This window comes from Henckelia pumila, chromosome 3 (assembly GCF_033568475.1).
Source record: "Henckelia pumila isolate YLH828 chromosome 3, ASM3356847v2, whole genome shotgun sequence".
Classification (NCBI taxonomy): Eukaryota; Viridiplantae; Streptophyta; class Magnoliopsida; order Lamiales; family Gesneriaceae; genus Henckelia; species Henckelia pumila.
Window position 1 is genome coordinate 15,638,216 of NC_133122.1, and position 18,322 is coordinate 15,656,537.

General features: G+C 35.7%; 1 protein-coding gene across 3 annotated transcripts; it reads left to right on the plus strand.

Moving 5' to 3' along the window:
• Positions 1–14,002: 14,002 nt before the first annotated feature.
• Positions 14,003–17,618, plus strand: LOC140887357 (BEL1-like homeodomain protein 1). Of its 3 annotated transcripts, none has more exons than XM_073294567.1 (6): positions 14,003–14,152; positions 14,676–14,731; positions 15,063–15,916; positions 16,215–16,588; positions 16,688–16,748; positions 16,847–17,618. In XM_073294567.1, exons 3-6 carry the CDS (start codon positions 15,113–15,115, stop codon positions 17,483–17,485), a joined length of 1,878 nt encoding a protein of 625 aa, XP_073150668.1. In that variant the 5' UTR covers positions 14,003–14,152; positions 14,676–14,731; positions 15,063–15,112; the 3' UTR covers positions 17,486–17,618. The 3 variants fall into 3 exon arrangements, with proteins under 3 accessions (XP_073150668.1, XP_073150667.1, XP_073150665.1); XM_073294566.1 differs by lacking the exon at positions 14,003–14,152 and adding an exon at positions 14,257–14,493; XM_073294564.1 differs by lacking the exon at positions 14,003–14,152 and adding an exon at positions 14,257–14,483.
• Positions 17,619–18,322: the final 704 nt, after the last annotated feature.

Genomic DNA, 18,322 nt, shown 5'->3' on the forward strand with positions numbered 1-18,322 from the left:
CCAGGTCGTCGGTGCTCTGCCTTGACCTGTTGACACACCAAACATCTCGAAACAAACTGATAAACACTGCGTTTCATTCCCTTCCACCAGAAACGAGTACGTAGACCCTTGTACATCTTGTTGCTCCCAGGATGAATACTCAACTTAGTGCGATGCGCTTGAGACAAGATCTCCTCTCGCAACTCTTCATCCTGCGGAATCACAAGCCTACCAGACAAACACAGAAAGCCATCTGACTGATAATGAAATCTAGACGAGCTACCCTCGTTAGCTAGACGAGCTAAACGCTGGGTCTTCGAATCAGACATTTGAGCATCTCGGATCTGCGAATACAAAGCTGGCTCAGATAATATCGCAATCATCTGGATACTCTGCATACCTTTCTTATGCTTGAAAGTATATCCTGAAGTACAACAGTCACTGATCGCACTAGACATCGAACAAGTCTGAAGTGCGGATAATCGCACCTTGTGACTCAAAGAATCAGCGGTGAGATTAGCAGCTCCCGGATGGTACTTAATCTCGCAATCATAGTCCTTAAGCAAGTCCATCCAACGTCTCTGCCTCATGTTCAACTCCGTCTGAGTGAACAAATACTTGAGACTCTTGTGGTCGGTAAAGATCTCAAATTTCTCGCCATACAGATAATGACGCCAGATCTTCAAAGCGAACACAATGGATGCTAACTCCAAATCATGGACTGGGTAGTTGTCCTCGTGAAGCTTCAGCTATCTAGAAGCGTATGCGATCACATGCCCATTCTGAGTAAGGACACAACCTAACCCCTGAAGAGAATCATCCGTGTATACCACATACCCTCCAGATCCTGACGGTAATGGCAACACCGGCGCTGAAGTCAACCGCCGTTGAAGCTCACAGAAGTTCTCCTCACACTCGGAGGACCACTCGAAATCCACACCCTTGCGGGTAAGCTGCGTCAAAGGTCGAGCTAGCTGAGAAAAGTTCAGAATGAAGCGACGATAATAACCTACTAGACCCAGAAAACTACGGATCTCAGCAACCGTCGTCGGACGTGACCAATTAAGCATCGCCTCAATCTTGCTTGGATCAACAGAAATCCCCTCCCTGGATATGATATGGCCAAGAAAGACCACTCGATCCATCCAGAACTCACACTTGCTCAGCTTGGCGTACAACTGCTCATCTCGAAGAGTCTGCAGTACCAACCGCAAGTGAGAAACATGCTCTTCCGTATTACGCGAATACACCAAGATGTCGTCAATAAAGACCACGATAAACTTGTCCAAATACTCCCTGAAGACACGGCCCATCAGATCCATGAACATAGCCGACGCATTATTCAAACCAAATGGCATCACTAGAAACTCGTAATGCCCATAGCGAGTACGGAATGCAGTCTTGGCTACGTCCTGATCACGGACTCTCAACTGATGATACCCAGATCTCAAGTCAATCTTAGAGTAAACTGACGTGCCCTGCAGCTGATCAAACAAGTCATCAATACGAGACAAAGGATACTTGTTCTTCACAGTGACTCGATTCAGCTGACGATAGTCAATGCACAACCGCATAGACCCATCCTTCTTCTTTACAAAAAGAACAGGAGCTCCCCAAGGAGATACACTAGGACGAATGTACCCCTTGTCCAAAAGATCCTGTAGCTGATTCTTCAACTCACGCATCTCTGACGGAGCCAGACGATACGGTGCTCGAGAAATAGGCAAAGTACCCGACATCAACTCTATGCCAAACTCGACTTTCCTAACAGGAGGAAAACCCGGAATCTCATCAGGAAATACATCTGGGAATTCATCCAAAATCGGAATACTTTCTATCCCAATGCTCTTAGCGGACAAATCAACTGCATAGATAAGGTAGCCTTCCCCGCCAGACTCTAGAGCTCGACAGGCTCTCAAAGCTGATACCAAAGGCATCGGGGGTCGCGCTCCCTCTCCATAGAAAAATCAGCTCTCACTCCCTTCCGGATGAAAGCGTACTAATCTCTGATAGCAGTCCACTGAAGCTCGATAGGTAGTCAACATGTCTATCCCCAGAATACAATCGAAATCGTCCATCGCAAGGACCATGAGATTCGCCAACAGAATGTTCCCCTCGAACTCTAAAGGGCAACCCATCACTAGACGCTTAGCCAAAGCAGATTGGCCTGTCGGAGTAGAAACAGACATCATTACGTCTAGTGCAATGCATGGTAACTTATGCCTCTTAACAAAACGTGCAGAAATGAAGAAATGAGATGCACCAGTGTCAATAAGTACAAGAGCAGGTATACCATAAAGCAGAAATATACCTGCGATGACTTTCTCATTCTCCTCCACTGCCTAATCATGTCTCAAGGAAAACACCTGGCCAGAAGCTCGAGGCCTCAAATGAGAACTCCCAGCAGGCTGTCCCTGCGACCTCTGCTGAACGGTGGCCTGAGAACCAGATCCTGAACCAGAACCAGAACCGCCTCCCCCAGATAATGGATAATCCCTCCGGATATGACCCACCTCGCCGCAACGAAAACAAGCTCCAGAAGCTCTACGGCACTTGTCGTATGGATGGTTCTTCCCACAGTTATCACACTTGTCCTTCCTACCGAAACAGACAACCCCAGCAGAGCAAGAGGAAGAAGAAGTAGATCCAAACTTCTTGAAAGATTGGGCACGGGGACCCAAAGAACTAGCAGGTCTCGACTGAGAGAAAGACATGTTCCGCCGAATGCTGTCCTCCGCCTGGTGACAACGGCTCACCAAACCCTCGTAGGACATGTCGTCGCCAACCACCACACGGTCATGGATCTCAGGGTTAAGGCCCTGAAGGAACATGTTATACTTCATATGGGATCTGTCAGCAATTTCCGGACAATAAGATAACAGATCGAGAAACTTCTGCTAATACTCCTCGATACTCATGGCTCCCTGACGCAGACTCAGAAGCTCGCCTGCCTTTGCCTGTCGGAGAGCAGGAGGGAAATACATCTTATAGAAAGCTGTACGAAACTCGGCCCAGGTGGCCACTCCTCTAGCCGAAACCAAAGGTGCAGAAGTGATCCTCCACCACCTGCGGGCACGTCCCTCTAGAAGATAGCCCAGTGTCTCCATCTTCTGATCCTCGGTGGAGTGCAATGTCTGAAAGGTCGTCTCCATGCGTTCCAACCAGTTTTCAGCTTCCTCCGGAGGCTCACCTCCAACTAAGGGCTTAGGACCCATAGCTAAGAATCGACGCACAGTGAAACGCTCGTCGTCATGATGACGATGACGTCGTTATCGACGACGCTCTCGGTCGGCATCGCCCCAACAACCGCCTCCACTTCCGTGGCTACTCTCATCATCGTAGTTTTCCATCTACAAAAATACCTCATGATGAGACTAAATCCCAAGAATACTTTTGCATGCTCTGATACCATAAATGTAGTGACCCTTGCCTGGATCACCTACTAAACAGAACTTAGGCATGCAATTAACTTAATTAAACAGATATCAGAATAAACTTGCGGAAACCATAAACAAATACAATCCCAAGGAAAGGAATCTGTAATTTATCCAAATATTATACAACCAAATCGAATAGCTGTATCATCCCAAAACAACAGAAATAAAACCTAGACGAAGCTCCAGCTGGCCAACCACTGTCTAGCCCCTCTTGGATCCACCCGCCTCGTCCAATCGCAAATCTGCCCCATGGAATAGGATGTCCAGAACATAGAGTACGAGACGTGAGCATAAAACGCTCAGTACGAGAGTATGAGTATACATGCATGCAAAGTGAACTCCCTATAAACTCGAGGTCAAGGATCAGATAACAGAGACAGACCGGGCCCTGGTATGTAGCACGCTATGCTGTCGCTTCAGGAGGTGGCTCCCATACCATAATATCAGTGGATATGCCGGACCCAAATCGATGGAAGTCCAACCACTGACAGGATAGGGAAAAACCCTACTAACAGACATCTCGAAGGAGATAGCTCAGTATGCAAATGAATGCAGCATAAATCAATGACATATAAACCATGCAGTCACATAATACATGCATACTCAGTCAGGATATCTCGAACAATACTTCCGTACCTTAAATACTAGGCAAGTGCTATCAGCCCTAGGTCCACTCCTATAATCCGTGCTACACTGCCAAATGATACTACTATCATTATAGCGCTCTAAAAGCCTTAACTAAGCTAAAGCATACTCCTAAATATTTTTAGGAAGCAAAAGCTATACCTTCGTCCGTCGTTAGCCCTTTGCTATCGATTGCCTCAAAACTAGGCCACAGCTCTGCTACGACGCCTGGATCGCTATGCCACTTCCGGATTCCCGATGGGACGCCTAGAATTCCCTAGATCTGAGTTAGAAGGCTAAGGAATCGAGAGAGAAGAGGTGATTGGTGCGTCTAAATCTGAATCTCGGCCCTCCTATTTATAGACGGAGTTCGGATCGTCCGAACTGGACTTCGGAGCGTCCGAACACGATCGGACTGTCCAATCTCGACTTCGGATCGTCCGAACCCAATAATACGTCATTGCTTACGTCAGCACAATGACTTCATCCATGACGACTGTCGGCAGCACGTTCGGAGCGTCCGAACCACTCTTCGGATCGTTCGAACTCTGACTTCGGACCGTCTGAACCTGGACTTCGGAGCCTCCGAACTCGATTACCCTCAAATCATTTCAAGTGTTCTGAATCCAATTCCGGACTCCGTTAACCCATTAAGAGTTCCCTTAATTATGTTTACTCTTAACTAGTAGGATTAATGAATTGATTAACACTTAATCACTAATTTCGGGTACGGGCTACTACACAAAATCTAAGAGCAAATTAAGGAGACTTGTCGACACCTTAACGGATACTTTCTAAAGGCTATAAATACAAGAAGAGAAGAAAAGAAGAAACAGAGGTTAAGAAGCGTAAGAAAAATAGAGCTACAGAAAGAGAAGAGAATACACGATCAAAAATATCGAGTTGTAAGATTATATCAGATCAGTTGAGTGTTCTGTAAAACACTACCTTTGTAACAAAAAACAGACAAGGGCTGTATTCTTGAGTGTCTAGGAGTTTTGAGATTAGGCAGCAGTGTAAGTCCAATCTTGGATCGGATCTGTGCAAATTGCTTGTATAAGATCAAAGTCTTCTAGAAGAGAGTGAATCCTTCCGAGGTGGAAGAAGGGGTGACGTAGGAGATTGAGCTCCGAACATCCAGAAACAAGTTTTTGTGTTATTTCTTATCTGTCAAACACATTCACTCACCTCACGAATTCAACCAAGCCATTTGATCTGTGTTCGATCTGTTAGTCAATCTCTTCCGCACTGATTGATTAACATAGACACACGAGAAAGACAAGAGTTCATTTACTAACCCATCTGAACTCCATACAGTTGAGAAAGACATTTTCGATCCTAACATATATAATAAAATAATATTTTTCTCTATCATATTTTAGTATTAAAAACTTATATATTTTATATAACTAAATTATAAATCAATAACTAAAAAACACAAATATTTTATTATAAAAATATATTTTTATCTATATTTAAATTAAAACAAACGTTTTAAAGCTACGAAACTTACCAGAAATATTTAATCAAGAACAAAAATTTTTGGTTACCAGAATCACACGAATCGTGACAACGATTGAGATTTTTCATGTGCAGTTGTATTTGTGCTCTGATTGCCATTCTTGCTCATTTTTCTCCCTGGAGATTTCTCTTTTCATGATCTACGCGATCATTATCAGAATTTTAAAAATTAAAATGGATATTATGCTTGTTATGATGTTGGCAACCCATTCATAACATCAGAGTCCATTGACATATATTTATTTTATTTTATTTATAATATATTAAAATATTTTTTTAATTGTATAATTATTTATTTATTGAGTTATAATTTTATTAATATATAATTATAATATCTTAATATCAATAAAAAATAATAATATTATTTTATTATATATTTAGAAATATTTTTAATATATATTATATTCGAGTATATATTTATCTATTCAATATATCTGTACTAATTAATCATTATAGTTTAATTTAAATAATATGATACTTATTTATAATAAAAATTTTAAATAAATATAACATTTCTAAAAAATTTTAATCAATAAAATAATCACGAAAATAAAAAATTTCCCGTGATTGAATTAAAAAAAAATTGGACTACAAACAATTATTTAAGTTAAGAGTAAACTTGACTCGAATTTTGTATCATTATCAATGAGATATTCATAATGGTTCATTTACTAATTTTTAAATTTATCGATAGTCCGTGTACTAAATTATTTTTTTACTTAATATTGTAATATGACATTTGCACACATAAACACTGAAACAATTTATCCATCCCGACTTTTTCAACCAAAAGACCGATAGTACAGGAGGTGTAGCAAGTTAATTCGTTAATAGAATTCGAGAAAATTAAAAACCCCCAAAACTAGGAATTTTCGGCATGTTTCATGCTCAGCAGGAGATAAAAAATTTCATGCATGAAACTATTGTTTAGATGAATAATACCCACACTTTATTTATCTAATCTAATATGAATAAATAGAGATCAAATAACATATCTCATAATCATTCATTAATGTGCGTGCGTGTACACGTACGAGTAACGTTACGTACGTATATCAATAATCAAGTGTGTGTGTGTGAATTGTGCATCCAACAGTTGAGTGACATCTCATGGTGGGAACATTGGTTGGGCACGGTAGGTTGGCAACATAGCAAAACATTATATATATATATATATAAAATGTGTAGGAATTAAAATCTTTTTTTAAAAAAAAATAAATTGGACGTCCATTTCAAATTGCCACCTTTATTTGTCAGCACAAGATTAATGATTCATAAGGTCATTATCAATTTATAACGACTTAACTAATTAATCACTAGTGTTACTTACATATATGCACGTATGCAATTAAAACGTTTTTTTTCTGGGTTATATTTGAAGTTTTTATTTTTATAATACTATATCATGTGACAAAATTTTACCTTTCGAATTATGGTATATCACATAAATTTTTATTAAAATATGAAAAACTCACATCATCTTACTATGTTATTAAAAATATAAGAGCACCACGTAATAACCGAATTAACATTAATTTGATGAAGCAAAAGAATAAATATCTAAAATGCCCCTAAAAAGCAAAAACAAAAACAAACAAACAAAAATCTTTATTTCTATTTTAATTTCATTTGTCAATGATTTTCTCCATTTTTTTGCCTTCATTTTATTTTCAAATTTAAATTGATTTAAAACAAAAAATTAATATTATATTTATAATATTATTAATAATAATAATAATATTCATATTTTAATCACACACGCAACGCGTGTGCAAACACGATACGACAGGACTATAGCTAGTTTGAATGATGTTGGGATATGTTAGTGATTATATATGGTCTATTGATCGATCCATAGATCTCGCGAGATCAAGTAAAGTGTTTCCTAATACGGTTGAGTTCAACCTAACTTAAGGATTTTATCTCAATCCTAATACATGGTTAGCCCGAGTTCTCCTCCATTCCCACGTTGGTCTTTAATGGTTTTAACTTCATAAATTCATCATTAATATAGTTCGTTCGCATTCACATGAAACTGATTTTGAGAAAATAAATTTATTAGAATTGTTTATAGTTTAATGAATCAATTTCACTTTAATTTGTTGGATGAATCCGTTAAATTTGGTTTAAATAATCATTTTACTCTTAATTATAATAATATTGTTATAAAAAATGATTTTTTTTTAAAAAAAATCATTTATACCTTGCATGAGTGGATGATAGTATTAAATCATCTCTCACCATACACTATCAAATAATGAATCGTGATATATGGATGGTTCTTCAGTAGTTCAGTTAAGAAAGTTGTAGATCGATGGAGACGTTAAATGCCGATATAGTAACACTTGATATTGATGTGTGCGCAATATATTGAAATGAATATTTTATTTCTTAAAATTTCATAATTTTAAAAAAAATTTAAGGAAACATGTTCAAGAAGGATTCGTGTGCTATTTAAGGAGATAGGCGTGCACAAGAAAAATACACTGACCGAAAAATAGAGAGAGATCGTGAGATTTCTCTAACAGCTTCATGTACGTACATTGAGAGAAGAACTGAAGCTTGTATCTTTAAAGAACTGAAGCTTGTATCGAAGAGTGTTTTCGTCTCTACAAGTTTTTGGCATCAAGATTTTCAACTCCTTACTCTAATTTATTTATTCTATCTTGCATAGAATTTTTAGGAGTTATTTTTATGGTTTATTTTTTCACTTGTTACGAGAAAATTTATTTGACAATAATCACTAGTTTTAGGGTTTGTAAAACTCTTTAATTCGTTTCTAGTGAAAGTTTTGCCCTGAGGCGCTGCAAGAGTATTTTATACTCTTGCTTATTTATCTGAGTCTATTTATTTGGTTGCTTGTTTATTTTATTCACGCTTAAATTATATTTCGTTGCAAATTACTCAAGATGTTATTGTAGGTATTGTCAACACCTTGTGAACACCTCAAAATGTTTATGTGCAACCCTCATTCCCTTACATATACATATATATATATATATATATATATATGTATATATATATAGAGATCTTTTATGATGCCCAACAATATATGCCCACTTCATGCCCACCATGTACAATAGATGAGTTGACCGGTACAATAGATGAGTTGACTTGTACATGGTGGACATGAAGTGAGCATATAGTGTTGGGCACCATAAAAGAACTCAATATATATATATATATATATATTCATATACATATATACATATACATATATATATAGAGTTTCTTTCAAGTGCCCACCTACCATGCCCACCAATGATGTGGCACTATTCTATTGGATGTGATAAAGATGTGATAAATTGTAGGTCCAATAGAATAGTGCCACATCATTGGTGGGCATGATAGGTGGGCACTTGAAAGAAACTCTATATATATATATATATATATATATATATATATATATATATATATATTTATATATATATATAGAGAGAGAGAGAAAGAAAGAGAGAGAGAGAGAGAGAGAGAGATTAGTGTAGGGGCCCAACTCGCTAGATGAGGAGCGGAGCGAGGGCTGACTTGGATATGAGGTCGGCCCCAGTCTGGGGTATAAGTCCGAGGAGGAGCCTGATTCATAGGTGTTGGAGGCCAGGGACGACTCGGGTGCTCGGGATCTGTGACCAAGAGTAGAGTAAGAGGAAGAAAGGTGTAGTGGGACTTGAGAAGCAGTTGGAGGGAAAGGAAGTGTATGGGGCATGACGGAGCCGAGACCGAGGAAAGTGATGTTAAGGCGGTACTGAGATATTAATCAAAGATCTTGTTTTTTTTTATCAAGATATCTCTGTATCTTTTATAAACAAAGATCTTTGATAAGAAGGAAAATTTGAATTCAACTAAAAATCAAATTTTCTTGGTTCCCATATTACTCTTGGACCATGCATGTTTGGTATGTGGGATTGAGGTGTGAATAGAATGAACATTCTCATCTTATTCTTTATACACATGCTTGGTTTAACATTAGAATGAGAATGTTCATTTCCATTGAAATATAGGAATTAATAGACATTTCATATATTTCTATATATCATTCACATCTCCTATAAAAATCTTTCCATATTTAATTTTTTTAAAACTATTAGTAACCTATGTAATAATAATAATAATAACAATTTATTATAATATATATTGATAAATAATTATATAATTATTTTATTATTATATAATGAATAATAAGTATTGAATATTAATTATCAGTATTATGATTTATTTATTTATTATTATTTATAAATTATTAATAAAAATATTATTATAATTATTTATTTTATTATTATTATAAAAATATTATTATAGTTATTTATTATTATTATTATTATAATAAAATAATTGTAATAATCATCAAAATATAGGTTAGATTAGTTAAACTAAATTATAATAATTTTATAATAATTAATATATCAACAATAGTTATTACTAGCCACCGGATCACATGCGTTGCATATGGGTAAAGTTTATATTTTTTTTAGTTAAAAATGTATACTATTTTAAAATATCAAGGGTATTTATGTCATTTTAAAAAATGATATTTATGTCTACATACATTTATGACTAAAAGTAGTTATTTTAAGGGAAGAATGCATTATAAGATATATAGTAAGATTTTTATTTTAATAATAATAATAATAATAATAATAATAATAATAATAATAATAATAATAATAATAATAATAATAAAGCGTTTGAATAGCTATTATTTTGTTATTGTAGCTAAAAATGATTTGATTATATAAAATAATTTCATTTCATTCATTTTTATTTTTTCTAGTATTAATAATTGAAATGGAATATAAGTATAACTATCATTCCATTCATATTCTTATTTCATTACAAATTTCATTTCATTATTATCTTATTCTTCATTTTCAACGTACCAATCATCCCCTTGAGTTATTCTCTTTTATGAGCCTATTCTGACATGAACGTCAGAGTGATCACGCCGAAAAACTCTTTCGATGCCCAGTGATGATTTTTTTCTCTGTGCAGATAACCGACCCTTGCATAGGGAAGATTTGGCGGGAAGAAGTTATCACGTCTACTCAAATTTTTTCGTTATTAAGAATATATATCTATATATATATATATATATATATGAGTTTTGTTATGCTGCCCAACAACTATGCTCAACTCCGTGCCCACCATGTATAAGTCAACTTATTTATTGTACTGGTCAACTCATTTATTATACATGGTGGGCACGGAGTTGGACATAGTTGTTGGGCAGCATAATAAAACTATATATATATATACAGTTTTGATCCCCCGTACCCTAGCGTGCGGGGGATCCATGTGCACCCGTGCTCAAAACAACTCCGATTGCCTTGAAATTTTTACGGTAGGATCATCTCGAAAATGCGAATCCAAAGACGTATCATATGATACAAATTTCAATCTCGGTGATCGGAATCGTGAAGATGGTCGGAAATTATAGATTACACCCAATTTTCAGCCATATTCACGATTTCGGTCACCGAAATTGAAATTTGTATCATATATTACATCTTTGGATATATACGTATTTTCGAGACGATTCTATACCGTGAAAATTTCAAGACAACCGGAGTTGTTTTGGGCACGGATGCACATGGGATCAAAACTATATATATATATATATATATATATATATATCCATGGGTCCAATTTTAATTTGGCAATGAGATCCATATATTTTCATGGAACCCACATGTCGAAATCAAATTTGGATATTTTTTATTAGGGTATTACCCTTATGCTAGCATCTTATCAACCACTAGAAATCATCACACATGGTTTCGACCTGCTCACATAATTTAATGAATATTTAGAGAAGTAAACATTTTTTAAAAAAAATATACGATGAAAAAAATTGATATTTGAGATAAAATAGAGAGAAGTTGGAGAAAAATAGAATAATATGAATAAATATATGAAAATTACTAATAATCCTACGCTATCAAAATTAAACTCCCAAATAACCAAATAACTAACTTCTAGGCTCTAGCATGTTGGTGAACAATTTTTAAAAATTCCATAAATATCTCTCATATATTTTTCAAAGTCACAATATATTAAAATTTTAATTAATTAGCATTAATCCCTAGCTTCTAACTCAATTTTCATCCAAACAATAAACTTTCACCCCTCTTTTTAATTCCATCCAAACTAAAATAATCTCTAGTAGCTCATTGATCTATCAGTAATTTTTACGCGAGTGCTTTAACCACTAACATATATTATTTGAACGTTCGGCCAGTCGGGTTCTCTTGATATTTCTATGAAACAAAGTAAAATTAATTGATATCCATGATATTAAATGGTTCGCATTACCAATTTGTTACCTCGGTAATATTATATAAAGCCACCATAACTTTATGCCTTTTCGAGCAAGCCGTAGCCATCAGCTAAATCCTACTTTCAGTAATATCAATTTGCAATTTTTTCCTGGACACCAACTAAAACTTTGCAAAAATATTTTTAACACACGATATAACTTAACATCTACACAATATCGGTTGCAACTAATAATCTTTAGCATAAATAAAGTGCTTTTATTTCATATCTATACCATATAAAATAATTTATAGTAGCTCTTTTTAATCAAAAAAATTTCTCCAAAATTTTGCGTCAATTACTTTATTTAAATGAGAATATTAACAACAAAATAAAAATTCAAACATGAAAATAGAATTTAGAAAAAGTATTCCGATCCAACGTTAATTATATTTACCATCACGTGCCAAATAAGATTTCTAGCAGTAATTGTGAATGAATATATGATTAAAATATAAATATAAATTAAATTAAATTTTAAAATAGTTTTACACATTTATATTTTAATTTTCAATAGTTATAATTACAAACGGAGATAATATATATGATTGTGGAAGAAATTAATAATGAATATATATTAATATTTTGAAATAAAAACCAACCAACTCTTATCCAGATATATATGTAAGTTTCGTGTGAATAAGCTTAATTAATACGGGTTTATTACAAATTAGGTGGTGAAGTAGTTCTGCCCCACCAAGGACTTCCACCAATATAAATATTATCAATTCAATGTACCCACTTAATTATCGATTACTTTAATTAAATTAGGTTTTCAAAATATTCAAGATTTGACGCATGCCAGCTTGAATTTTTTTGTACAATTTTCAGCTAAAAAAATAAATATAAATGTGTATTTTTGTAATTGTGAAGAATTAGGATAGCATTAATATATATATATATATATATATATATATATTTGAATCAGATAATGAAATTTTATTTTAATTTTAGAAACATTATAGTAAAACTGTATGTTTTTTTTCTTTGAAAATAACAATTAACAACTTCAGTTGGTTTCTTGGGAGACATATCAATATTCTCCATATTTATCATAAAAAGTAATATATTTGACATAAAAAATAATTTTTTTCCATGGTTGACTCAAATAAAAAATCCGTCTCACAAAATTGACTCATGAGACTGTCTCACATAAATTTTTGTATGAAAATTTTAGTTTAGGAAGCATAGATATCCCTTGAGCTTGGCGCATGTGATATATGCATGAAAACATGGAGATAAACGTCTTTCATTTTTATTCATTAAGAGGTGTAATGGTAGTTGGTCCCGCCTTCCTTGCCATTTAAATTGCTTTATCTTCAAACTATTCCATCCACCACAAATTATACCAAGATATAACAAAAACAAAAAAAAACAAAAAAAAGAAAAAATAAATTCAAAAAAGAAGACAAAAGAGGATTCAATAATGAAGATGGGGACCCCTCCCCCACCACCCCGAAAAACATTTAATTCAATACTTTTAAATAATATAATATATATAAAAATAAAATGAAAACAAAATCAATTTTATTGAAAAAGTAATTAACCATATCGACGTCATGAACTAAGATCATCTCTTGTCATCCTAGCTATCTATATATATATATATATCTTTCACTTTTCAAATAAATTGCTCAAATACTGTAAGTGAAAAACAAATTTAAATAATTTAACTCACCAAACCACGGCGGAGTCTATAATTTCAAGCAGTCAATTAAAAAATATGATTTATGATCATGTTAAAAGGTAATATATATTTATATACACACACTACAATAATGGTATATATTATGCAAATTAAACCACAGTATGTCAGTAACGACGTTAAATAATGTATAAATTACAACGACATTGTGAAGAACAGTCTCATTCGAAAAAATATTGACGGAAAGAATGTTTCACCAAATTTATTTGATGTAATGTAATAAAAATTGATACTTGAATAATGAAAATCTTCTTGGGGTAATTAATTTTTATTTTATTTAGGGTTGGGGTAAAATATATTTTAAAGTTTTTGTAGGAAGGGGACGTTACCTCGTTCTTGAGTTTGTTTGGTTGTATCATGATGTATGTATGTATACGTGTATCTATCTCTTCTGACACACTTTGATAATGGCATATTTTCATTTTCATATCATATAATACGTCGAACAAAGCACACATCCCCCCCTATCTTTTTCACTCTGCAAACTTCAGTTTCTTTTCTTTGTATCTGATTATCATTTTGAAAACGATCGGGTCAAATCACTGAACTTCCCTCCCTTTGTTCGATCCATTCGCAGGTATAATTTTCATCAAGAACATGTAGGAACACAGATCGATTCTCACAGAATATATATATTTTCTTGAAGAACCCTTTATGTATTTTTATTTTTATTTTTCAAGAACAGAGTGATTTGATGTGTGTGTGGACATATATATATGAACGGTATCTTTTTCCCAGCCTTTTTAAGCCCTATCTATCTTCTCTATCTCTCTCTCTCTCTTTCTCCCCTTCTTTCTTTCTTTCTTTCTTTCTTTCTTTATGAAGTACAGTACTGCAGCTGACAGAGTTTTGCTTCATGAAATTCAATTGAATTTGAAGGGATTGAACTTCTGATCATATATATATATGTATGTATATGTAAGTTCCATGTATGTATAGCTGGTAGCTAGCTGATTAGCTTTATAGATCTCTAGTTAGCTAGGTAGCTAGCTTCATGTGGTTTTATGCATCAATCTTATTCTATAAAGTTACCCGCAGATATACGCCAAGTGTGTGAAAATGGGTTTTTTGAGCTGAATTTTGATGATTACTCTTTGCAGATGGTGATGACAGAGCACGTGTATAATCAGATTTTCATCATACCAGGCCAGACCAGGTACTAAATACTATATGCATATAGGCAAATATATATATATTTTATATATAACCCAATTGTCAAAGGCTTTCTTTCTTCTTCTGCAAACCCCAAGATTTGGTGATGTATATCATATGTATTCATCGTTGATTTGTATGGTGCTTCTTTAGAGTATTTCGAGGAAATTAGTATTTTATATGAGTGTTTTTATGAAGAGTTCTTGAGTTTTGTGGTTCCAGGGTTTTTGGGATTCCAGGTGATGATAATTTATTAGTTGGTGTGTGTGTTTTAATTTGGATATGAAAAGTTGATGATTATGAACATATTTTTGAAATTGGGATTTGATTTACAGGGGATCTATGAGAGTTTGAGTGGGCGCTAGCTGCAACTTCCAAGATAGATATGGCTACGTACTTTCATGGTAACTCTGAAATCCAAGGAAGTGGCGATGGATTACAGACGCTGATTCTCATGAATCCTACTTACGTCGGATTCTCCGAGAATCAGCCGCCGCCGCCACCCACCAGCAACAACTTCGTGTTCCTCGACTCCGGCAACGGTATCAATCTCCCCCACGCGCCGCCGCCGCCACCTTCCCAAATGCAGCATTTTGTCGGCATACCCCTCCAAGGGGCGACCGCCACTTCAGCTGCCTCTTCCCAAGATCCCTACGGCCAGCATGACGTGTCGGCCCTCCACGGTTTCCTCCCACGCAATCTCTACCACCAGCAAATAGACATCGCGGCGGCGCGTGAGATCACGCGCTCTCATCAGGGTCTTTCTTTGAGCCTCTCGTCGCAGCAGCCGGCCAGCTACGGCTCTTTCAGGCTCGAAAGGGAGGTTCCCACTCAACCGCTTATGGCTGTGGCTCAGCCGCGTGAGGAGGACGTTAGAGTCTCCGGCGGATCCCCTTCGTCGAATTCCGGAGTTTCCAACGGCGTCAATGGAGTACAAAGTGTGATGTTCAATTCTAAATATCTGAAGGCAGCACAGGAGCTTCTTGATGAAGTTGTTAAGGTACAGAAAGGAGCAAAGATTGTGGCTGAATTAGCAGAGGGGGCCCCGACTACCGGAGAGCCCTCAGGCGCCGCCGGCCCCGGCGGAGGAGGAAGAGAAGATGGTAAAAAAGGTGGGGCTGAGCTCACTACAGCAGAGAGACAAGAAATTCAGATGAAGAAAGCAAAGCTTGTTAACATGCTCGATGAGGTAAGCTGCAGCTTAATTATACGACACATTTGATGATGTATATGTTGATGCTGTAACAGTCACCTTACGTACATAAAATTACTGTAATTTATTACTGGAAACTTTTTCAAAATCTAGCTGAAAAGTTCTATTCTTTCTTTCGATTTCGGTTTCATAATTTCATAAAGGTTGAATGAATAAACACCAGGTGACAGGTAGTATTGAGCATAAATATTAATGGGTTTTCGCCATTTATTTATGTATTTATTTATTTTCCATGTTTCTTGAAAATGTATTGATTAATTTCTTGATTTCGAAGGTGGAGCAAAGATACAGGCAATACCACCACCAGATGCAGATAGTAATATCTTGGTTTGAACAAGCAGCAGGAATTGGTTCTGCGAAAACTTATACTGCCCTGGCTTTGCAAACCATTTCGAAGCAATTCCGGTGCCTTAAAGACGCGATCTTGGGCCAAATCAGAGCAGCAACGAAGAGCTTAGGCGAAGAAGAAAGCTTCGGGGGAAAAACCGAAGGCTCGAAACTTAAATACGTCGATAATCAGATCCGACAGCAACGAGCCTTGCAGCAATTGGGAATGATCCAGCACAATGCTTGGAGACCGCAGCGAGGCTTACCCGAACGATCTGTTTCTGTTCTTCGTTCCTGGCTTTTCGAGCACTTCCTCCACCCGTGAGTTGTTTGGAGATTTCGAATACATGGTTTGAGACTTTTTGGGATTGATTTTTCGATGCTTATGAGTCTTGTTTTGTTTTTATCCGAAATGAGCAGATATCCCAAGGATTCAGATAAGATAATGCTTGCTAAACAGACGGGGCTTACCAGGAGCCAGGTAGCTGAGCTAAACTAATTTCTTGAATTCTTGATCAATAAATGTTTTCTGCTTGCCTTTTTTTGGTAACATTTTGAGTTGGTTTGCTTTGAAATCAGGTGTCGAATTGGTTCATCAATGCTCGGGTTCGATTATGGAAGCCAATGGTAGAAGAAATGTACCTTGAAGAGACTAAAGAACAGGAAAAAATGGGATCAGAGAGCAAGTCTCAAGATGAAGATTCGACCTCAAAGAACACACCTCCACAAGCCAAGAATCCCATGTTTGAAAATCAAAACAGCAGCAGAAACGAATCTGCATCTGTATCGACTTCCATGGTTTTCACGTCCCCGACCGGAGTAAAGAACAACTCAGATTTCCACCTCATTGGATCATCAGAAATGGTGAACTTCACTCAAAAAAGTCCCAAAAAATCGAGACTGCCGTCTACAAACATGGACTCAAAGCCCACAATCCCTGCTGCCAACGAGCATATGTCATTGAAATTCGGTATCGAGAGGCAGAGTAGAGATGAGTTCACGTTGATCGGTGCACCCACGAATTTCATCGGTGGGTTCGGTTCTTATCCGATGGGGGAACTCGGGAGATTCGGAGGAGAGCAATTTCAGGCACCCTATTCCGGCAACGGTGTATCTCTAACACTTGGTCTTCCACACCAAAACTTTATGCCTAATCAAGGCATTCAACTCGAAAGAGGCGGAGGCGACTCAAACGATTTTGGTGGCATGATAGTGTAGAGAATACATTACATATTTAGTACAAGTATATATATAATTTACTTGAAATACATACATTTTTCAGTAGAACCATTTGAGTTCTTGGGGACAGCTTAGAATTTTAGAGGATATATATATGATTGGGGTTTGTATATTACTTTTGTTGCTGCTGAAATGTAGATGATTGTGACAATCAATGTGGATAATAATAAAAGTGAAAATAAAAAAACTAGTGATTTTGGGTGGTGTATACACCAATAAATCTTGATCATCAGTCTTTCCACACTTTATATATATTTTATTTGAATTTCCCATTGTTTTCCATAGAAATACAAGTGAAATGTTATACTATTTTCACTTACACAAACAACTGATTCAAGCCTTCTCAATCTCGATCAAAACATCGTGTATTAACTCAACATTTACACAAACAACTAATTCAAGTTTTCTCAATCTCGATCAAAACATCGTGTATTAACTCAACATGAATTAGAGCTTTATTATACGACAAAGAAGGTTTCACGTGAAATCGTCTCACATGTATATTCGTAAGATAGATCGATCCGACTCATATCTACAATAAAAATTAATATTTTTTTTGTAATAAAAGTAATATTTTTTCATGATCGAATCAAATAAGATATTTATATCAAAAAATTGATCTGCGAGAGCGTCTCATAAGAGTTTTGTGTTATACGAATAAATATTGTCAATTTAAGACTTACGCACACACGAATTTTACCATTATATAATACCATGTCTAGGTGAACAAGAATCTAGGTGAAGAAAGGGTCCTCAATAATTTAAATTAAAAGTGGAACCTTCAAAATTCAAAGATAAGCATCATATAAAAGGGCC